This window comes from Periplaneta americana, chromosome 17 (assembly GCF_040183065.1).
Source record: "Periplaneta americana isolate PAMFEO1 chromosome 17, P.americana_PAMFEO1_priV1, whole genome shotgun sequence".
NCBI classification, from domain to species: domain Eukaryota; kingdom Metazoa; phylum Arthropoda; class Insecta; order Blattodea; family Blattidae; genus Periplaneta; species Periplaneta americana.
Window position 1 is genome coordinate 51,080,312 of NC_091133.1, and position 24,386 is coordinate 51,104,697.

At 37.3% G+C, this 24,386-nt stretch overlaps 1 protein-coding gene across 1 annotated transcript in view; it reads right to left on the reverse strand.

Moving 5' to 3' along the window:
• LOC138692743 (uncharacterized) overlaps nucleotides 1-24,386 on the reverse strand; it is a 204,489-nt gene that overhangs the window by 99,417 nt on the left and 80,686 nt on the right. The window contains exon 3 of the mRNA XM_069815935.1: nucleotides 751-961. Coding sequence (XP_069672036.1) covers nucleotides 751-961 — 211 coding nt within the window. The remainder of the gene's footprint in view (nucleotides 1-750; nucleotides 962-24,386) is intronic.

Sequence of the window (24,386 nt, forward strand, 5' to 3'; positions counted from 1 at the left end):
CGCAACTTTCTGTTATCAGAATATTAAATTTTCTCGAAATCTGCTGAAGCTATAGAGCTGACGTTTTACCAACACATAGGCACATATCTTTTGTTTGTGATGTAACAGTATTTGCTTTGTTAATTCATTTCCGTACAAACATTTCCCATGCGAATATTTTCAAACATTTTAATACACAATCTTCAGTAATACGTAGTTACGATATATTAGATTTACAGAAACATTGTTTTAGTACCTGTGAGGCTACTAAACAAACATATCTGAAAATTTCACTTTTCTGTAAAAAAGTTGAGAAAATATTCCTGTTGAATAAAAAAGCAAACTTGTGAAAAATGAACATTAAAATTAAAACTTACATTCTTATAATGCACTTACACTTCTCAGACAAATCTAAAAATTAACATGGATACAGTTTTAATAAGTTCTCTTCCCTTTATCCATTGAATCAGTGCTGGCCATCCCTGTATACAGCTCGACCAAGCAGCATATACTACCTTTTTCGTCTGCCTCTTTCCTTTCGGCTGTAAAGCGCTCAGGCTCTCCTGGGCTCTAAAGCGCACGCTTGCTCCTATGGGCATCAGTTGACATCACTGAACTACACGATTAAAAATTACGCCATCCCGTACGGTATTTCATTATGATGCAAAACGCATAAATCTAGCGAGCTTTGTCGCAAACTTCGGATTTTAAGTGCCATAGAGAGGTTTTTATAACACTGATTTGTAAAGTAAAGTGGGAACCTCAACTTACCGACAATGTTGAGGTTGACGAAGTAGGATCGCACGGGCTGCGTGCTGATCTGGCACTCATAGATGCCTGCGTCGCGCTTCTGCGCCCATTTGATCTGCAGTGTCCACTCTTCGTTGTCGCGGTGATGGTTGGCCTGGAAGCGCTGGTCGCTCGTGTACGTGTAGCCGCCGACCGTCAGGATGTGGATGTCTCGATGTCGGATCCAGGACACCTGCACAACAACAAGCGGTTGAACGCCTGACTTATTAATATGTACTACTCCACTATGTTCACCACTTCCACGAAAAAAAAAAAAAAACAAATATTAAAATATAAAGTAAACACTCGATTATCCGCGATAATAATGGGGAAAGGGGTAGTGGTTAAAATAAAATCACAGTTAATCAAAAAACATGTTAAAATGAGCTACGCTATAGGTTCTAGCTAATTTCAACAAGTACACATATGTCTAGAAAGACTGTTCGGGAAGATACAAAATAAAATCACAGGAGTTTTTCTCTATTTTTTTTACGAACAGAAGAAATCAGATTGCCACTTTGCAGCGACTGAATAAACAAACTGCCGTTTACTGTTAGGCAACGAGCTAAATGCTGGTTGTGTTTTACAGAATTTTTTAGCGTAAAATCAGTTCAACGTCGTTTTCGCCATGAATATGTTAGGAGAGCTCAAAGTTACAGGTCGATGATATGAAGGGTTCAGAGCCATAGTGGGCCAAGTGCCATTTATTAAAAGCGGAGAAAGCAAGGATTAAAGTTAAGTGAATACCATAGTTTAATGAAGACTGACATATAATTTAGTTTTAATGTGTATACTTTATATTTTTTGCTATATGTTTCCATTGAATTATGATAATAACTTCATTTTAACCCTTGTTTTCTACGGTTTTAGTAAATGGCGCTTGGCCCACTATAGTTCTGAACCCTTTATATGCGGCAGAAACATTGACATTACAACGAAGTGTTGATAAACGACCAGAAGTATTTGAAATGTGGATATGAAGAAGAACGGAGCTTGTGAAATGTGTAGAAAAATATGAAATGAAGATCAGCTAGAAGGAGTGGATAAAGAAAGAATAATGCCGAAGCTGATTAGAAAGAGAAAAAGAAATTGGTTGGGTCACTGGCTGGGAAGAAACTGCCTACGTAAGAGTGCATTGGAAGGTATGGTGAACGAGAAGAAAGTTCGGGACAGAAGATATCAAATAGGCAACATTAAGACGAATGGATCGTATTCGGAAACTAAGAGGAAGGAGGAAAATATAGAAGATTGGGGAATACTGAGTTTGCAATGAAAGACCTGCCCTTGGATAGAAAACGGTGGTCTAGTGGCTAGAGCGCTGGACTTATAATCCTGTGGATTCGTTCGATCCCCGATTTAGCCTACTCCTGATTTATGACCTGTGGTGACCAAACCTGTGGTAACACAGGGGTTTCCTCCAGGATTTCTGGTTTCCCTGTGGCATCACAACAAATCTACATCATCTCATCTCATCAAGGGTGTAGCGTAGACCAACGACTTTGTCGGTAATTTTATTTACACAACTGGTTATATATGAGTGATTGGCGAACAGTGAAGTACCCGCCATTAGAAAGAAGAAAACGTTTTTGCATCAGTGTATTTCTATTAGCAGTGTGGCACGTCCGGTGTAAAATTTGTCTGCAAATGATCAGTTTGTAATAGTAAACATTAACATATTTATATTTTCATTAGTTTATTAGCTGTCAAGTATAACTGTGTTAAATATTTTCGTAAATGACAGTAATAATCAGAACTAGTAAGTTGGTACCAAAACTGTTAAGTTGTATGAGCTTGGACTATATCACTACCGAATGAAAAGTATTAACGCACCTCTCAATTTCAGTGAACCAGAACGACAAACATGTACAACCGGCTGGTAACCAAACATGTGCTCTAATCGTCCACGGCCTTAGATAAAGAAAATAATAAGCGAATAACATAAAAAACAATGCTTTGTAATTATAAACTTCCTGGCTCCCAATCTAAAATAATTTACCCATACATATAAACATAATGTACTAAGTATAGACTACAATTACAATTCTAACCTCATTATAATAAATAACAATGGACATTTTGATTTTATCAAAAGAAATACTTCTTTTATGTTCAGAAAAAATACAAAACAATATTTGTACTCTGAAAATATTCGTTTTACGTCACAAGGCGCTACTGGAAAAAATTTGAAATATGATTAGGGCTGAAGAAAAGTATTGGTATCGAGATAGTAAATAATTTCTATATAGGCCTACATTGTTTACAAAATGTGCCCCGTTGCTGGGTGTCTCTACTGTCTGTAAGGAGCACAGAAAGTGAACATTCGACACTCCTCAATAATAGACCTGCTTAATTGACGTGAGGTTGTATCAGAATGCCGAAACAAAAATCCAACAAGGAATCGGGTAACAAGGCGACTGAATTCAGAACATGGGGGAAATGCGTTTGACTTAATTGATAAGAATAATATTTCTTGTAAATGTAATATTTGTTCCGAGTTAATTAATTTGAAAAACAAGTAATCATCTAAATGTAAATTCTATTATGAATTCATTCATACGGAGCGGACTGTACAAACAGCCGCTACTATAACTAGTCGAGAGTGCACACAAGCATTTTGTAAATAGAGCTCTACGTACGATGCAATTTAGCCTAATACCAATACTTTTTTCAGCCCTAAATAGGCCTATTACTATCATCAGGCGAACAACTACTTTCTCAATATAATATTGTATCTCGTATGTGGCACATAATATTATATCCATAACTGTTTTCAAGATAATCTTTCATTTCTATTGTAATGGCAACTAGGAACTTCGTAACGTAATTCCGATGTTTAACTTGGACTGTAACGCAACCGAATGCATAGCAGCACGAGACGTCAACATTTAACGAAGAATAATGCGAGAAAAAATGAACTTGTTACACACTACTAATTGCAAAATTATTTAATAACAGATGAGTTTACTTTCCTGGAATCATGCATAATATTAACATTATGTAAATAATACAATAATAACAGAATAACTCACTTTGTTCAAAACCTGAAATATTAATATAAATTAACAATATTTTTCTAACTATTCACCGCTGTACATAGCTCCACAGATTCATACTATGCGTTGTTTATGTGAAAAAAACTGTGATCGTCTGCAGCGAGTGTGAACAGAGCGAGGCGCGGGTGAGAGCTATGCTCCTCGCTGTAATAAACTGATATCTATTGTTTTGGTACGAACTTCCTACCCATGATAATACAGTCTAATCCGTTTGGGTACGGGTAATATTAATTTATTATTATAAATCTATTATGATAGTAGGAAAAATTTCTTACTGGTTATATTATGATTAAAAGATGGGAGTTTCCATATGACAATCAACAACGCATAATCTGAAAGGACAAATGAAAATTGTAGATGATTAAAATGGCTACTACAAATCAATAGCGGGCACAATGTGTTCTTTGGTATGCTAAATTTGAGTGTGTTAAAAGAGTTCAAAGGGAATTTCGACGTGAGTATGATGTGCGTAATGTACCGAAAAATCGAAAATCGAAAGAGAATTGGGAGGACAAATTTAAAAGGTACGCAAAACGCGTCCTTGCAAGGGGTTGGGGGCTGTACAAAACTAAATATGTGAGCTCCAAGCCTGTTGGCCACTAGTCTCACTCCGGGTTACGTTGCTCCACTGAAGGAGCTCTAGAAAATTTTGAAGGGGAAGCCGAAATTGGACGTAACCTCTTAGATATACACTATTTTTTTTCATGGAGTGCAGTTTCATAGAAAGGACTTTGCCGATAGACCTTCTACTGCCCCCTACTAATTGGTTGTCATAAATAAATGTCTTCCTTACTATGACGGAAATCTTGTCTTCTATTGTTAGTAACCAATCACAACCCTCGTTCAGAAGAATTGACAGCTGCCCGTCAAATCCACGTGGAGGCAGAGTTGCCGCATCTTTTCCGAATTCCAAGAATCCCGTCAGTTTCACTGCATAATTTCGAAGGTCATCAGGATTGTGACAACTGTGCAATGTTGGGACTAGGGGACAGGATGGAATTGTCAGAGGTGTTTGTGTAGGAAGTCATAAATCTGTAAGTGGGTGTTCAAAGGAGCCACCGAACTGCACTCCTTGAAATAAAATAAGGTATACCACATACGCGAGGGGGACTGAGATTTGATCAAGTGATCACGGAACGGGGCGAGGAGGAGATGGCTGGTGTTTGCCGTTAGAATGGCGAGACGCTGTCATCTGTTGTTTGATAACAAAGCATGTGAAGGCCGTCGGAAGAAGCGCCGTGAAATATAAATCTGCAATTTGAGAGGTCCCTGTCCTTTCAAATTGCGACTAATTGAGTGACCTCGTATATTTAATAGATAATTTATAGGTTCTGAACTAGGGCATACGTCGTTTATAATAAAGGGGAATATATATATGGGGAAGGGCATATAGGTCCGTGGCCCATTTCTTATAGGGCTCATCCCGACATTTGTCTTACGCCTTAGGAAAACCACGGAATACCTTAGGCAGGATGAGTTTTCTCATATATAAGAGACTAGCCAATTTGACTATTATGTAGGAGGTGATTGTTGTCATGAGCCTTGTTGAATCGTCTCAATTTAGAGACCAGCCATTTGGCTATATGATGGCTCAATTACGAAGGGGGGGGGAGAGATGTAATTGTTAATTAATTTAGAGTAAGCATGGGGATATGAGTGCAGGTCCGTGGCCCATTTCTTTTAGGGCTCATCCCGACATTTGTCTTAGCGCCTTAGGAAAACCACGGAAAAACCTTAGGCAGGATGTACCTAAATACGATTCCATACTATTGTGGTATCGAACATTTGTAGAAACAGGTTCTGTTTTAAAAAAAACATGCAGAAGGTCGCAGGCGAAACCCAGTACGAGAAGCAGCTTGGTTCCCAACTCCCCAGATCTAACCCCTCCTGACTTCTTCGTGTACGGTTTTGTTAAAGACATTGTCTATTCACAGAAACACAGGCGCATTGATGATCTGAGAGTAAAAATTACTCAAGCTTTTCAACAAATCACTCCTCTTATGTTACAACAGACATGGGCTGAATTGCATCACCGTTATGAGTTATGCAAGATGCGCAATGGGGGTCATGTTGAGCTCTGAGGAATCTCCCATCTTTCAGTGTTGTATGCACAAAGTTTCAACAAATAAAGTTCAGTAGTAAATGTTTTACGGTGTTTTTATTTTATCCATATCCAAACGGATCACACTGTAATACATATTTACACATTTATATTTATATTAGTGTATTGGTACTCAGGCACATCTGCTGCTAAATTTGTCCGAAAATGACCAGTTTTTAACAATAAATATTTACATATTTTTATTTGCATTAGTGTATTAGCAGTCAGGCACGTTAAGACATTAAATTTGCCTGCAAATTACAAATTTTTATTAGTCAACATTTAAATGGATTCCACTGATTTTGGTGTCCGTCAGAAATAATATTCCTAAGAAATTGTACGGTAAATGTGACACTCTAGGTATAACAAAGTGAAACTAGTAAGAAAAAACAGTTTGGTGAATACTGAGAAGTACCCAGAGGGCACTGTAGCTTTGACGTTACACTGAACTGCGACTGAGTTTTCTGCTGCGTTATGTGCTGAGAAAGTATGTTAAAATTTTGAGTTGGTAAAATAAAATTAATGGTTCATAATAAAATAGGAACCCGGCGGCTCGGCGGTGAGCTAAGCCAGCCTCAGTGATTGTTATGTCAGCCAAATCCGCTAAGCTAAACGAATTGCTTCAATATATTAGAAAGGGAGAAAAACTTCCACCTAAGCCTGTTACTTGCTAATATATCAAAGCGGTTATCCTGTAACCAATTTTGTATCGCAATATGTTAGACACAAAACAAGTGACTACCACAGGAATAAGAAGTCAACATTTCCACGCATTCATCCCGTAAACTTTTAGAGGTGACACACTGACAAGGGGAGGCAGCGTTCAGAAAGCGAGATACCTTTTAAAGAAACTTACGTCAATTTATAGAATTTTAAGAATAGATTCCAAACCATCTAGATTACAGTAGTCCTATGGATGTATACATTGTCAATTATTTTTCCAAGACACTCCCGTTTTATAACGAAATTATGCCTCATTACGAATCAATTAGAGGTCATTTATCTAAAGTACAGTAGTCATAACCGGACTTCGATTCAGGGTACCGAAATGCATGAAGTTACGAACGCACAGACGACTGTTGTGTAGATCGAGGGAATGGGAGATGGAGAGTGCAGTTACTTCTTGCCTCTGCATGTAAACATTCAGTCACAGTAGTGTAAAAAATGTTCACGTTTACAGAAATATACAGTCCATTTCTAGTACAGAAAATAATTAAATAATTGCCTAACATTACATGTTGCAATTTACATTATACTATAGGTACATGTTTCAACAATATAAAATAACCATTTTCTGTACGTGAGAAGAAAAGGAAAAGTACATATACTACATTTCTTCACAATTCATTACACAGAATTGCAAGGTACATTCGCATTGTATTAAAAGAAAAGAATCTCCTATTTTCACTCAATGAGTTTTTCTCAAGAAACGCTTTGAAATATTGTTGAAAGGGACGTTGGCATGTACCAACATTATACACAAATCTCGATGAAATTATTTTTGATTTTCTATGTCTGATTTTTATGTCAAAGACCTGTTTTTCCTGTGTAATTTATGTGCTTTTGTTATTACAGTGTTTGTTAAAAAATCGAGTTCTACCTGTCTTAAATCATTTTTGTACAATGTATTTTTAAACTGATATTCGATGTCATATGAATAATTTTGCAGGCCTAAAACACTCATACAGTGATTAAAAACTTCCTTATTCCATTATTCTTTTCTACTGTTAAGCCAAACGTGGAACATATAGGCTACCATATATCCCGCCAGTGAAAAAAAATATATTGATAAATGTCCAAGAACGCGCAAACAAGGATTCAAGACTCTAAATTATGCTTTATTAAATGGTAAAAGAAGTGTTGTAACCGGACGTGACCGGCTATACTAAAACGCATATTATATTTCGAGAACTTTAAAAAAATATATATATTTTTTCAATAATCGTAATATTTAAACTGTACATTAAGAAGAAAAATACCTTACAAACTTGTAATTGAAGTTACGTTAGTAACAACGTATCTTTCTGAACAGATTCCATGTCTCACAACACAATAAATCACTAACAAAATTGGCTCTTTTTCACTCACATAATAAGCCTCTCTGTCTACGACTGAACAGGAGCGAGAAGTGTTAAGAAGAAGTCATTGTTTATACTCTTCTAAATATAGTTTACCGCTGATAAAGCAGTAAAAGCTATTACAACATTCTCCAAATGTTAAAGAATATGAATTCATATTCACCTATGTCCAACTAAACAAGTCAAAATTTGATTTTTGTCCATCTAGACAGGGAAAATTGCACACTGTGCATCGGAGCAAGCCCGAAATAAGGGAAAGAAATGGAGATGATGATGAAAGAGAGGAAGTGTAATTACGATAGCGAAATGAGTCCGAAGTCCAACGCAGGAAGTTATCCAGCAATTCTGCTTCTATTCGTTGAAGGAAAACCTCGGAAAAACCTCAATCAGGTAACTTGTCCCAATCAGGATTTGAATCAAAGCCCACTCGCGTTCCATAACGTGAAAGCCTATATTCTTTTGTCTATAACTCATAGCTTAATATTAACTTCTATTACGTAGTCACAATATATATCACCATTCCTTCTGCAATGCATTCGACTCAATAAGAGCAAGACGTGTTACCACGATTTGATGTTACACTTCAAGTATGTATAAGATCGAATAAATTTAAGCGGAAACAGTTTTAAACTGCGAAGTTTTGTTCCTCAAGTGAGGATACCAGCCCTACGTTGGTGGAAGAACTGTCTTCTCTAAACATGCAAGCATATTTGCTCATGTTCAAACCAATGAGCAGGGCTTCTTCTTCCACAATTTCACTGCTGTTGTGGGATTTTGCTCCTGTTTCCCCGAGCATCGACCATTCTATTTAGGTCCACAGTGGGTGGGTATCCCAGCAGGCAGAAGAACAAAGGGATATACAAACAAGATCAAATTAAAAATGACTGTATTAAATGTGGAAGGAAGAGTAAATAAAATTGAATATCGTAACAACTCGTTTAACATGCAGAGCGAATGAGTGACACAAGACTCTAAAAGAGAATGTACCATAATAATCCGAAAGGAAAGACATGTAGGCAGAGGAGTAAAAAGTTGGAGAGATATATACTGTCAAAACGGAATTGTTATATGCCTAAACAGAGAAGTGAAAATCAAGACAATTTAAAACAGAACGATATTAAACATACCTATATCACTTCAGAGATACACAGAATTAATATATCGTATTGCAATACTGGTATAAAGACAGTACCGTATAAAACGAAGCAGAAATGGCAACATAGATTTTTAAATAGCATACACACAAAGACTGCTTCATCCGAGATGCTACAGGCGAAGTGATAATAAAACATTGATTAGAAGGAGACTTTTATAATAAGCAAAAAAGGATTTGGCGGTATTTTAGTCTATTTAGAGGAATCTGTCCCTTAATCGATAGTACACATTGAACCTTACCAAGTTTACTGTATGTACAGAGTGAGTCAGCCAAGGCTAGACCGGCGTCAGCAGAAAGTCGTATGCGTGGTAACTGCTGCATCATCGCAGTGATCAGACCTCATGCTCGCGTACGTTTCGTGTTTGGTCACTTAAACACGTTCACACAGTGAGAATGTAGCTGTATACCGTATCTACATTTAGAGTGCAGTAGTGTGTCCATTATGAAATATAGCCTTGAACAACGAGTGTTTATTTACGACAACTTTATGAAATACGAATCTTGGAGAACAGTTGTAACAAACTTCCGTCAGTCATTCCCCGATTCGCCAGAGCCTTCTAAAGCAATGATTTGCAATTGAGTGAAGAAATTTCGTATAACTGGATCAGTATTGGATAAGAAACGAACATGTATGAAACGTGTTCTCACTGAGGAGATGTTAGATGAAATTGGCCACTGACTAGAGAGAAGTCCTACGACATCATCCCGCCGTCAGCAGGTGGGGGTGTCACAGTCTTCAGTGATAAGAGGTACGAAACAATTAAAATTGAAACCTTACAAAATTCGTGTAATTCAGAGTTTAACGGAACCCGATTATCAGAGCAGACTTAGGTTTTGCATGTGGTTCCAACAGTCGGTGTATGATGGACTACTTGACCCCACCTTAATTTTTTGTAGCGACTGAGCATGGTTCCACATCAGTGGTTACGTGAACACTCAAAACAATCGTTACTGGGACATTGAAAATCCACACCGTTTTCACGAACAATTCGAGCCATTTCGGAGAACGAACTGCAGCGAGTTGCTGGACGTCTTCAGGAGATGTGCAGCCTGCCACATGTCACAAGGACGTCATTTCGAACATGAATTGTGAATTCGGTAAGTAGGCTACAGCATTACGCAATACTAACCGCAAAAGCGTGGAACGAAGCCTTCGCATATGGTAGCGTTGTTACGTAAGAATCAGCCGTCGTGAGTGTGTTTAGAAATCTAGCACTGGCTGGTTCACCTTGTATATCGCCGTTATAATGAAAACCTTTTTAGGGTTTAGTAATTTTCTAGATATTCCTGTCATGGGACGAAGAATAGTTGTTCGAATAGCGGTGTGCTCATGAAATACTCAAGGGACTATGTAAACATTGCAAGGTACGATACGAGAACAAGTGTGTGAAAGGAAATAAACTTCAGCTCTATTTTACTTAAATACATTTTTAAGAGGGGTACCTAGTATAAAACAGCAATAACATGTGCAGAACAGCGAGCTGAATTAAAATTTAAGACGGGAATTAAAAGTGACTATGTGACCTAGTCCAACCGAGCTGTGGACACAACGAAGCAATCGATGGCGAAATTGCGCAGAAATATTTCATGAGCCGATGAAATGTCAAGCTGAACTTGTGCCATTCTTACTCCAACTAGATCAGACGTTCCTATCGAATTATTTTTCATATCGGATCGGCCAGAGTGTCCTAATTGGCGGAGGGACCTCTCAGCAGAGTCAACAGAAATATCCCTGCAGCTAGAAATTGGACCGACCTCAGCACACACGATTTAATTAAGTTGAAGCGGCAACAACCAATCCGACTTCTGATCAGAACCGTAAAGTCAACAATTAAAAGACTCTTAATTATTAACCCTCACTATTAAGTCATTCTCGATTAGCCTACTGGCTATCGAGCTTAGCCCTAATCCTGAGGGTCGGGTGTTCAAACTCAGCCGACGGCTGTGAGGTTGGGCTGATTTATTGCCTGACTGGCTTTTCGAAGGCAGCGCACCGGACTGGATCTATAACTCACAAGCAAACATTCTGATGGGGGCAGATAAAAAAGTTAATTTTTTTTCTTTCACCATGTTAATAATGTCAAAAGAAGTGTTTATACAAATTTTGGCCACTCGACTGCAATTATGAGAGCCATAAAAATAAGTTCTTCAGGGGCCGTTAACAGAAATAAAACACAATTCCATTGGAAAAATTTACTGGAACAGACAAAGAAATTGCTGCGTTATTTTTCAATATATTCCTCACTGGAATTGAGACATATGTCATGCCATGAAATCTACAGAAAGATATCCCAGGTGAATGACCTCTACGACACAAGGATACAAAAATTGATCCCACGGTATGAAAAACGTCTCAGTTCCAATGGGGGATATGCTGACAAATAGCGCAACAATTGCTGTATCTGTTTAAATAAATCTTTCCATACAATTGTATTTTTTTCTGTAAACGACCCCAAGTAAATCACTTTCTGGACGGCCTCGTAATTGCGGTTGAGTGATCAAAATTTATATAAGCACTTGTTTTGACATTATTAACAAAGTGGAAGAAAAAAAATAACGTTTTTATCTGCCCCGATCAGAATGTTTGCTTGTCAGACTTACACAGCTCCATTGTGAACTCTATATCGAATGCAATGAAACTAAATATACATAGCCCATTTGAGTAATGACTGAGAGGGGTATTTGAACATAAAATTCATTTGTGATTTTTTGGAGTAGTAATAGTAGCAGTAGTAGTAGCAGAAGTAGTAGTAGTAGTAGTAGTAGTAGTAGTAGTAGTAGTAGTAGTAGTAGTAGTAGTAGTAGTAGTAGTAGTAGTAGTAGTACAGGGACATCATTTTATTTTTACTTCAATTTTTATTGTACCTGAGTTTTGGAATGTACTTCACTCCCATCCCTTCTACTAGTAAACTTCCAACCGTTCACGACACAGAGCCGAGGGCACATAAGCAGTACTGAGTTAGAGAGTATAGTACGTTCCAGAAATATGTTCGCGTTTTCCAGTGACGAAAGAGCTTTCAATATTGAATCATATTTTCGTACAGGTACTGTCGTCCATTTGCCTACGTCGCATCCCGGTTTCCCCCACCTGCTTCTGTTCGCCCGTCTGTTAAATCTAGTAGCTGGGCTATCTTAGCTCTTTTCTGAAAACATTAATTTCTGTTAGGAATTGGACGTCTACGTAATATTATACAACTGTTTAAAATAACTTAAATAAAAGGGCCTCGTTAAGTAATTAACTGTCACGTGATCCCCCCCTTTCTTCGACCCTGCGACAAAACCACTTGAACGGACAGTAGATAGCATGTCTGAGTAATTTTATCTTTTCGGATCGGGCAGAAGTGAAGATTGAATTTACAGTACGTAAGGTACTCTTTTATAGAGTAGGTACAGAACTATTTCAACATGAGTTACTCGTACGTAGGACGAAACTGGTAATTGTAATTAGGTACAATAGTCTATAGTGCGATAATATGCACATTGGAACTGAAGCCTGTATCGAAATGAACGGCCACCATTTTCAAAAATGTGTTTAAATATTCATATTATGATTATTTTTCAATTTAACTTCATTCTCTATACTGTACGCTAATGTTCTGTAACAGTACAATATACACTGCATAATTAATACGTCCGAATGGATAGCTCAATTCGTGAGTAAAAACACTAAGTGTTAATACAGTACTACATTTTGATTAAACAAAAACCTAATGAAAATTATCAAACTCAAAATTGCGATATTGCCTAGTTTACGTAAGTGGGTGAACTACTTTTCTGCCCTCCTATACCTAGTAAAGTGATTTGTATTTTACGCCAGTATCATCGAACTCCAGTCGTGGAAGGGGTAGCAAACGGTGTTTCCGGTTTCAATCGTTAATAGAAAGGTATAGCCAGGTTAATATTAAAAATGTTAGTAAAAATAAAATGATGTCCCTGTAGTAGGTAGTAGTAATAGTAGTAGCAGTAATAGTAGCAGAAGTAGCAGTAGTAGTAGCAGTAGGTAGTTAGTAGTAGCAGTAGTAGTAGTAGTAGAAGTAGTAGTAGTAGCAGTAGTAGTAGTAGGTAGTTAGTAGTAATAGTAGTAGGTAGGTAGTAGTAATAGTAGTAGCAATAGTAGTAGTAGTAAGTAGTAGTAGTAGCAGCAGCAGTAGCAGTAGTAGTAGTAGGTAGGTAGTAGTAATAGTAGTAGCAGTAGTAGTAGCAGTAGTAATAGCAGTAGTAGTAGATAGGTAGTAGTAGTAGCAGAAGTAGTAGTAGTAGGTAGTAATAATAGTAGTAGTAGTAGTAGTAGCAGCAGCAGAAGTAGCAGTAGTAGTAGCAGTAGTAGTAGTAACAGTAGTAATAGTGCCAGTAGTAGTAGCAGTAGTAGCAGTAGTAGCAGTAGCAGTAGTTAGTACTTTACATAACGACGGTTTCAAATACAGAAGTCGCATAGCCTCAAAATTTGATGTGGCATAAATGACCGACAGAATTTGCCTGGAACCCTCTACCGTGGATAGGTTGTTTAACGAACAGCAAATTTATGATACAAAAAGGGATATGAATCCGCAAACCTGTGCTGAATATTCCGTCTTATTCTAATATCACAAACATCTGAAACGTTTTGCAGTTTTGGACAAAAAGTATACTGAGGTGTTACGTATCTCACTGTGAATTTATTTTCGATATGCGAGTAAGATAGGATATTTCGAATAATTTTTCCGTTCATGCTAGTGAATCTTTGAATCGACAGTCCATGGAGGGCCAAAAGACAACCAGTCTACTGCTGGCCTCACGCCCACATGTCTCAGTCGAGATCATCCAACCATCCTACGGGGATGACATGTGGTCAGTACGATATCTCTCCAGCCGTCATAGCTGATTTTCGATACCGGATTTCGCTACTTATCTCTCCACGTTCATCATGATGTTGGAGTGGATACACCAGACACTAAAATTACTGCCGCGCGGTAAGTAGTACCAATGCGACGTAAATGTGCAACTCTAAACACCGCTTAAGAAAGGAAAGTCAAAGATTCATTACCCGAGCACTAGCATATGCTCATTTCGGGTATCAATTCATATGTATCATTTCAAATGTAAATTGTGACTAAATTAGAATTAGAATTAGAATTAGAATTAGACTCTTTATTATCTAGTTCGGCTGTAGTAAATATTCATTACAGCAGGCCTGGACAAACAGCGCTCAACGAGCGCGCGCGCTCCTTCGGAGCGGGAGAGCGGTTTTTACCGCTCGCCGAAACGGAGAGGAAGATACGTCAGAATGACATAGACTTGCTATAGGTAGAGGAGAGGGAAACGACCACTCAGTTATCTAGTGGAGTGCAGTGTGTAGACCTATTCTCAGTAACTGTTTCACGTTGCTTACCTACTGCTACAGTACAGTATGGAGGAATCTAAAAGACGGAACATAACATTTAACATTTAACGATTTACAGCTCGAGATCGTTTGAATAATACTACTAGCCTGGTTTAGTTTTACAAGACTAAACATTAGCAATAATATCCATGACTACATAGGGTGGCTGTGAAAATGATTGCTATGTTTGGCTCAACATTTATATTTGTGAGCAACTGTTTTCTATAATCAACTTTAATAAAGGCAGACATCGAACATCTGTAACTGATTTTTCATTACGATCAGTAGGCTACTGTTCCTTTCAGCTGCCAACAGCATAAAACCTCATTTTCATGTACTGATAAATAAAAATAACAAAATTATATTGTACATTTAAGTAGCTATAGAATTTATATTATTTCTGTAAAATAAATATTTCTTTATTAATTAATAATAGTGCAAGATAGTTTTGTAAACACTGAACGGGAATTCATTTCATGAACACCTTGTGAACATTTTGTACGAGATCACTCCTTCTTCCAGTCCAACTTCTACAGAGCGCAGCTAATACCTGCATTCCGCTCATGAGCTGTGAGCCAGCTCGGAGAGCGCAAACCTTGTGCAGGCCTGCATCAGAGGATGAGGAAGTATGACCACAGTCTAGTATATACAGTCACGAAGCTTGAGTTGTGAGGGTACTAGGAACAATATACTGTGCCGGTACTGTTTCACATTGTATGTGTTGAGGCGATAGTAGCGATCCTAGTGGTTAGCAACTATCTATGGATGCATATTTCCTATATATTGAGCTTCGTGACTGTATGTACTAGACTGTGGCATGACCGTTTGCAACAAGTAGCAGATTCACTGCATACCAAAAAATCTCCTTGTCTATAAATGAAAAAGCAAATAGGCCTAAAGGTAATTATCTACACTCTATTCTGCCATTACAATGACCGTAGCGCTTAGAGGCATTATAAATAACTTTTGAAGCCCAAATGGGACATAAATATTGTTCTTTGATCTAGTGAAATGGCATGATCACATTTTTACGTAAAACAGGGCATGGTAACTTTTTTTACAGAAGAACACAGACTTTTATCTAACGAGAGAGAATCACATTATATGAGACAAAAAGGACAAACCACAGTCCTTTGGAACAACAAGGATGTAACTATAATCGCATTTCGTAGTTATATAGGAGAAAGAACAGTTTTCTGAGCTAAAAACGAAACTTTTTTAGTTATAATTGAAATGTGAACACAGTTCATTGACCTTGAAAAGAGATATAACCACAATTTTAGATAAGAAAAGGCAATATTCACAGACTTTTAAGCTTATGTGAGCTTAAAACGGTACATGATCACAGTTTTTTTGAATAAAACGAGTCGCCACATTTCATTGGGCATAAAGGGACATGAGAGCAGTTTTTTCAGTTAAAAAAATAAGACTTGACTATGCATTTAAATAAAAACGGGACATAATCACAATTCCATGAGCTATAAATGGAACATGACAACAGTTGCTTCAGTTTCAAACGGGACATGACTATAGTGTCTGAGCTAAAAATAACATAACCCCACTTTTTGAGCTAATGAAAGAACATATGATTACCCTCTCATTATTTCGTTCTCGACTCTTTATAACAGATGTCACAGCTAGTATAATGCCTGTGGAGGCATCTGGTGTTAGGGTAATGTAAGAGTTTGCCGGTTAAATAATATGTCAGGGATCCATAGTTTTATTATGTGTAATGGGATATGCTAACATACTGTACTCCAACCAGGAGAAAGTTTCAGGGAAATGAGACGCAGCGGGGTAATGCTGTAAATGAATGTTGATGTCATAAGATGTCATAAGGTCACATGCGTGGGTACACGCATCTCCACTGGCTAACTCTCAAAGTACAAAAGATAACACTGATACACACATTGTTATACTACCCTAGTTACAAAATTAGATCACGGTTAATCTCCTGGTCTTTTAATCCTTCCATACAGGAAAAAAGATGTGCAGGAGAGTACATATCTTTTAAACTGACGTTAAAACGATAATATTATCTATCTACTTCGCTCCAATAGATGACGCAATAGCAATCATATTCCTTTCACGTTTAATCTCCTGGTTGTAGAACAGTGCATGCGCGAAATGAAAAAAAAAGTTAAATAAGAGTCAATCAGTAAAGAATACTGTGTCAATGACTTTATTTGTGAAAAACCCAACGCATCAACTAATCAACCAGTCAGCCATCCGTCCAGCCAACAATCCAATCAAATTATCTTCTACAATCTTAATGTAATTGAAATTCCTCTTTCGATAGTTTGAATCGCTTCAAAATATTGAAGTAATGAGAGAATATGGTATTCCAAATAAACTTACTAATCTCACTAACTAACATACTAAAACATACAATAAGAGTCAACATGCAAAGTAAGTTAGAAGATATATTCATAACTGGAAGTGGAGTAAGGCAAGAAGATTTCCTCGCCACAGTATCATTTAATATTTGTTTAGAAAACAATGAGTGTTGATGTGGATCATGGTACGATTTTAACAGGACAAGAACAGGTATCGCATATATACTGAAGATGCAGTGATTATAGGTGAATCTTTGGGAGTGCTTAATGAAATTGCAACGTAAATTCAGATTAGTGCTAGCCAACTGAAGTTTATAACAAATAATAAAAAAATACTAAGTATACGAGAAATATGAAAGGAACTATATCTATCAGACAGGTTAATAATGTTTTAATTAATGGAAATAATTACGAGCAAGTATAATACCTCAAATGCCTAGGGGCTTTAATTGTTCTCATAATATACGTAACTTGTGTTGATATGAAAAATAAAATTACGACTGGTAGGCTATCTGATGCCTACGAGCTCTCCATAAAAGCATCTCTGAAAAATATATAAATGAAACCTTAACATTTCGCTACATGAAACAATTAAAATTTATAAAACAGTTATATTATGCCGGTTCTTCGAAGAGGTGGAAAAATTCAAATATCTTGAAGCAACAGTAACAAATATAAATGACACTCGGGAGGAAATTAGGCTAAACGCAGAATAAATATGGGGAATGCCTGTTATTATTCGGTTGAGACGCTTTTATCATCCAGTCTGCTGTCAAAAAATCTGAAAGTTAGAATTTATAAAACAGTTATATTACCGGTTGTTCTGTATGGATGTGAAACTTCGACTCTCACTTTGAGGGAGGAACAGAGATTAAGAGTGTTTGAGAATAAGGTGCTTAGGAAAATATTTGGGGCTAAGAGGGATGAAGTTACAAGAGAATGGAGAAAGTTACACAACGCAGAACTGCACGCATTGTATTCTTCACTGACATCATTAGGAACATTAAATCGAGACGTTTGAGATGGGCAGGGCATGTAGCACGTATGGGCGAATCCAGAAATGCATATAGAGTGTTAGTTGGGAGACCGGAGGAAAAAAGGCCTTTGGAGAGGCCGAGACGTAGATGGGAGGACAACATTAAAATGGATTTGAGGGAGGTGGGATATGATGGTAGGGACTGGATTATTCTTGCTCAGGATAGGGACCTATGACGGGCTTATGTGAGGGCGGCAATGAACCTCCGGGTTCCTTAAAAGCCATAAGTAAGTAAGTTATATTACCGGTTGTTCTGTATGGTTGTGAAACTTGGATTCTCACTTTGAGAGAGGAACAGAGGCTAAGGGTGTTCGAGAATAAGGTGCTTAGGAAAATATTTTGGGCTAAGAGGGATGAAGTTACAGGAGAATGGAGAACGTTATACAAAGTCACCTCACATAATTAGGAATATTAAATCCGGACGTTTGAGATGGGCAGGGCATGTAGCACATATGAGCGAAACCAGAAATGCATATAGAGTGCTAGTTGGGAGGCCGGAGGGAAGAAGACCTTTGGGGAGGCCGAGACGTAGATGGAAGGATAATATTAAAATGGATTTAAGGGATGTGGGGGTGATGGTAGGGACTGGATTAATCTTGCTCGGGATAGGGACCGATGGCGGGCTTGTGTGAGGGCGGCAATGAACTTCCGAGTTCCTTGAAAGCCATTTGTAAGTAAGCACATGAAACAATTACACGGCCATTATTTGTGGAAGTGAAACCTGGACGTAGACTAAAATAATGGGGAAAGAAAATATAGAGGAAGATTGTTTGGACCTAAATATGAGAATAGAAACTGGAGAATAATGTAGAATTTGAAATCATCATTTTTTTACTTGATTGTTTAACGACACTGTATCAACTACGAGGTTATTTAGCTTCGATGAAATTAGTGACAGCGAGATGATATTTGGAGAGATGAGGCCAAGGATTCACCATAGATTACCTGACATTTACCTTAAGGATGGGGAAAGTCTCGGAAGTAATCCAGCTAGGTAATCAGCCCAAGCGGGAATCGAACCCGCACCCGAGCGCAACTCCTGATTGGCAGGCAAGCGCCTTAGTCGAATGAGCTACAGTACACCAGTGGCTATTTGGAATTAAAAACAAATATAAATCTCCAGATACTGTAACAGAAATTAAGAAATGTCGGTTAGAAGGTGAGGACATGTCATTAGGATGGAGGAATGTCCTGTTCAAAAGAAGATCCTAAACTCAAAAGTTGAATGTAGATAGATGTAACATCGGAAGACAAAAAGTGAGATGGAGACTAAAACACATTAAATTATAGGAAAGGATGGGCCGGTATTTTAAGGGAGGCTAAGGGTAAACTACAGGGGTCGTAAAACCAAAAAAGAGAAGAACATTTTTTGAGGGTCAAACAAGTTGATTTTTAATTTTTCTTGCAATAATTTAATATGAACTCATAGCTTTATATCTGTAAAAAAAATTGTAAGATATGCTTATCTATAACATTTCCCGAGTTCTGCATTAAAATGTCCTCCCATGCAAATACAATACAAGCTTCAATCTGTATCGCTCATTTTCTTAAAATGACAAAAAAAAATCTCGTTTTTCTTACAGTAATTTAATATAAACTTTTAGCTTTATGCCTGTAAAATAAATCATCACCATGTGAATCATCAGGTTATTTTTTAGACTTATAATGCAGTGGCGGCTGATTGACTGAGGCAAGTGAGGCCGGGCCTCAGTCACTTGGCTTAACTGAAATCAAATTTTGGGTTGTTATATAATGTATTATTTATTTGAACGAAGCATATATCGCTGTAGAAGCATTTGAAAACTTTGTGATGTAGATAGACCTGTTTTGCAATAAAATTTGTTCATGAGGCCAGGATCGCTCGAGCATTCTGCATTTCGTGTGTCTTCGCGGGCTTTTGAGGTGGCGCTTAAAACGCTGTAGTTGAGGCACAATTCGTCTGGCCTCGTGGCCTGGTCAGGTTTCATTTCTCCCATCCATGGGTCGGCCTCGAGGGTAGAGTGGGGTGGGAATAGCAATGGCGACTTGTCTTCCTAAATAAGCCATAAATAACAAAAATTCCAGCTCTTTGCCAGGCAGAGACCCACACTATTCTCTCCCCTTATGTATTAGTTTATGACTTAAGCGAGGGTGTTGTACTATTGTACTTCGTAGTACAGTAGTGAATCTGGGCCAATGTTATGTATTTCGGGAAAATATAAACAGAAACAAATGCGAGAAATAATGCTGGTGCAGTTAATTCATTGTTTGAGTGTCCTTTTTCGAGAAGAATAATATTGAAAGAAAGGAAGTTTTAAATAAAGAGAGAGCCTGCCGAGATACGACATCGCTGACAATTTTTCTGAGAGATAATCTTAAAACGCGAGTTTCTATTGCATCCTGGTATGGGCAACATAAATGGTTAAGTGGTGATGTGGTGCAAAATAAACTTCTCTGTTGGCCTTGTTTGTTGCTGTCAAAGGAAAAAAATAAAAAGAAAAGAAAGAAAGGGAAATTTCAACATATAATATGGGTTGCTTCATCACGTTGAAACAATCACTGAAACTCGCAGCATAACAACTTACTTGGTGAGTAAAGTTATTATTTTTCATTAATAGTAATAATAATAGACTAATAATAATAATACAGTAATAATGATATTAATAATATAATAAAAATAATAATTAATATCATAAATAAACATTTCCTATCGGAGGCACTTAAACTAGTTGCATCTGGCCTCACCGAGGATTTCGATCACCGGCCGCTACTGTTATAATGTTATAAAAGCAGCTATTTTAATGTAAGTAAAATAGTATTGCAAATTATTAATACTATGTTGCTTATTTTCAATTTTTTCCCATAAAAACATATTAATACTTACTTACTGGCTTTTAAGGAACCCGGAGGTTCATTGCCGCCCTCACATGAGCCCGCCATTGGTCCCTATCCTGAGCAAGATTAATCCATTCTCTATCATCATATCCCACCTCCCTCAAATCCATTTTAATATTATCTTCCCATCTACGTCTCGGCCTTTCCAAAGGTCGTTTTGCCTCCGGCCTACCAACTAACACTCTATATGCATTTCTGGATTCGCCCATACGTGCTACATGCCCTGCCCATCTCAAACGTCTGGATTTAATGTTCCTAATTATGTCAGGTGAAGAATACAATGCGTGCAATTCTGTGTTGTGTAACTTTCTCCATTCTCCTGTAACTTCATCCCTCTTAGCCTCAAATATTTTCCTAAGCACCTTATTCTCAAACACCCTTAACCTATGTTCCTCTCTCAAAGTGAGAGTCCAAGTTTCACAACCATAAAGAACAACCGGTAATATAACTGTTTTATAAATTCTAACTTTCAGATTTTTTGACAGCAGACCGGATGATAAAAGCTTCTCAGCCGAATAATAACAGGCATTTCCCATATTTATTCTGTGTTTAATTTCCTCCCGAATATCATTTATATTTGTTACTGTTGCTCCAAGATATTTGAACTTCTCCACCTCTTCAAAAGATAAATTTCCAATTTTTATATTTTCATTTCGTACAATATTCTGGTCACGAGACATAATCATATACTTTGTCTTTTCGGGATTTACTTCCAAACCTATCTCTTTACTTGCTTCCAGTAAAATTCCCGTGTTTTCCCTAATTGTTTGTGGATTTTCTCCTAACATATTCACGTCATCCGCATAGACAAGCAGCTGCTTATTTGAAGGATTCGTAACAAGCTGTTTTTTACGGTGATGGGTTGTTAGCCCTTCGCCCAACCACCAAGCTGGAGAACCACCCCTCATCGGCTGCCCGCGACTGCTTATTCAATATATTCACAGCTACCCTCTATATCTGGAGGCCGTCTCCTCGCTCTGCAACCTGAGGACGCGCCATGCCGTGGTGATAGGGACCCACAATACATGGAAAAACATATTAATTCCTAAATTAAATAGGTATTTAAAATCCTAAAAAAATAATAATAATAAAACAAGGGTTGAGAAAACCTAATTAAACATTTTTTAAACTTAAAAATCCGGGTCTTGGCTCATTAGCATGACTTTCTTCCGGGAGCGAACTAAGCTTTGGATCCCGTACCTACTCGTACATAAAAATAACCCTGTCCGTGATAGAGGGCTTCATGTTGAGTCTGGACGCTGAATAATCTCTGAAGTTGAAAACTATCTGCAGTACCAGTGTGCTGATCTTCAACAAAATTGGAGGAGGTATGCGGTTTAGGCAGTCTAGAGCCCTTAGCTGGCTGTGGCGTAGGCCTGCTTCACAACTGTACCGACACTCACGAAGTGAGCGAATCTTCTGGTCAACAGAGATGACGGTGTCATGTTCTAAACATTAAGGAGCGGACGAGGATTTTAATTAACGAGGAAGAGCCAAGCGTGCCTCGCTCGCCACTGGTTGCCAGCCGCTCCAGCGTCATTAGCCTGAAAGCTTTCTCATTAACACATTCAGCGAGCACTTGCTTGAGAATTTACGTTTCCAATTCTACATTAATTTCCGAAAAGAGTTCATTAAAGGATTAGGAAGAGAGAGCTTGCAAGCAACTTTAAGCTTTTTAAGTGCAGCAACTGGGAACGATAGTACTTATGAATAGGAACCTAGCGTTCTCGAGTTCGATTTCCGACGGGGAAGTGAAAACTCGCATTCAATGCTCAGCAACTGGTAACCGCATAGAAGAGGATTTTCTAGTTGCTTGATATCTAGTGCTTGCGCAGTGTAATGATGAGAGTGATTTGGGTAGAGGTAAAATTGAATGTTTTGTTACTTTGGTTCTGCAATGCTGAACGCTGACAGCTAATGACATTCAATTGCAACGTCCAGTTACATAATTATCTTGGTAGATTAAAGGAGCATGGACACTAAAGTCATTGTAAACGGTTCATTAATAATTACTTCATGTCACGAATATTCATTGACAGTCTTCTTGTAGCACTATGAACAATCTTTGTCGATATCCAAAATCGTTTATAATATGGTATTTTATAGCACGCGTGCAGTAAATTTGCTCCGGAACAATGACATCAACGACTAAATTGCTTATTACAAAAATTAATAACCTCAAATCCTTTCATTATCTTCGACATAGATTTCAGCTTTAGTTTGGAGTGCAAACACCATAATGATGATGCTTGTATACAGCGAACTATATCATAGAAACACAAAATACCATCACATCACACGTATGAAACACGTTTACAATGTCAATTACCAAGCGAATGTATTATTAGAACTTGATCAGACTACCCTGCTCTGATGAGTACGCTAGAACGACTGTTTTACAAATATAGCTCGTATTTTTGCTTTCTATCCATTTAAAAAAAAACTTCACACATTCTTTCTGGTAGAATTCGGTCGACTTTTTTGAAATTAATGTTAATTGAAGGGTTCAGAACCATAGTGGGCCAAGCACCATTTACTAAAACGGTAGAAAACAAGAGTTAAAATGAAGTTTTTACCATAATTGAATGGAAACATATAGCAATTAATATAAAGTGTACACATTAAAACTAAATGATATATCAATCTTCATTAAACTAGGCCTATAGTATTCACTTAACTTTAACCCTTGCTTTCTCCATTTTTAATAAATGGCGCTTAGCCCACTATGGCTCTGAACTCTTCAATTCTGTTTTGTCTGCTTCTTCCATATTATTTCGGTGGGTAGAGGCGTCATGATCTCATCGACTATCAACAAACTTATCTCGTAGGACACCATGACATTTGAATCGTCGTGGGCTGTGATTTCAAACTGAGACATTACAAATTTATTTCATTCACCTTCATTAAATATTTAATAATGTTGTCATGTTCAGAATATTATATTTTATTGCATTCGAAAAAAATTAAGTAACTCTCTCGTTGACTAAACATTCACTCATGTCATAAAGTATAATATTATGAACTAATTTTAATAGTAGTTATTTACCTTATAAGTGGCTTAAAATGACTGTTACTTCTGTGTGTCATAATTTTTCACGAATACATAATTGGACGGAGTTACGCAATAAGAGACCAAGCGCCAAAAACCTGTTTCGAGAGATCTACCATTGAAATAAATCTGTTTTTTATAAAACATTTTATGCAAGAAGTATTATAACATTCATACTATTAAAAAAATTAGCACAAATGATATAAAAAAGGCTAACCGATATTTAATAAGAGACCAGCACTTGAATTAATATTTCAAAGTAAAATAAATAAATGAATTTTTTGTAATAAACGAATTTTTGCTTATAAATAGCAGCAAAATTCAGATATCACATTATTTTTTTTTCCAAATTGTCGGTTGGTCTATTATTGCGTAATTCCGTCCAATTGACTTTTAGTTACGTGTGATATATATACGATGTTTTATCTTAAGTAATTATTGAAATTATTTTCCTACTTATATTTACATAATATTAAGAATTGAGAATTAGCCACGAAATCTCGTGAAGGACAAGGGCCTCCTGACTATGCAGGGTGGCTTGTCAAGCAGTTCCGGTTAGCTACTCCGGGAATGATG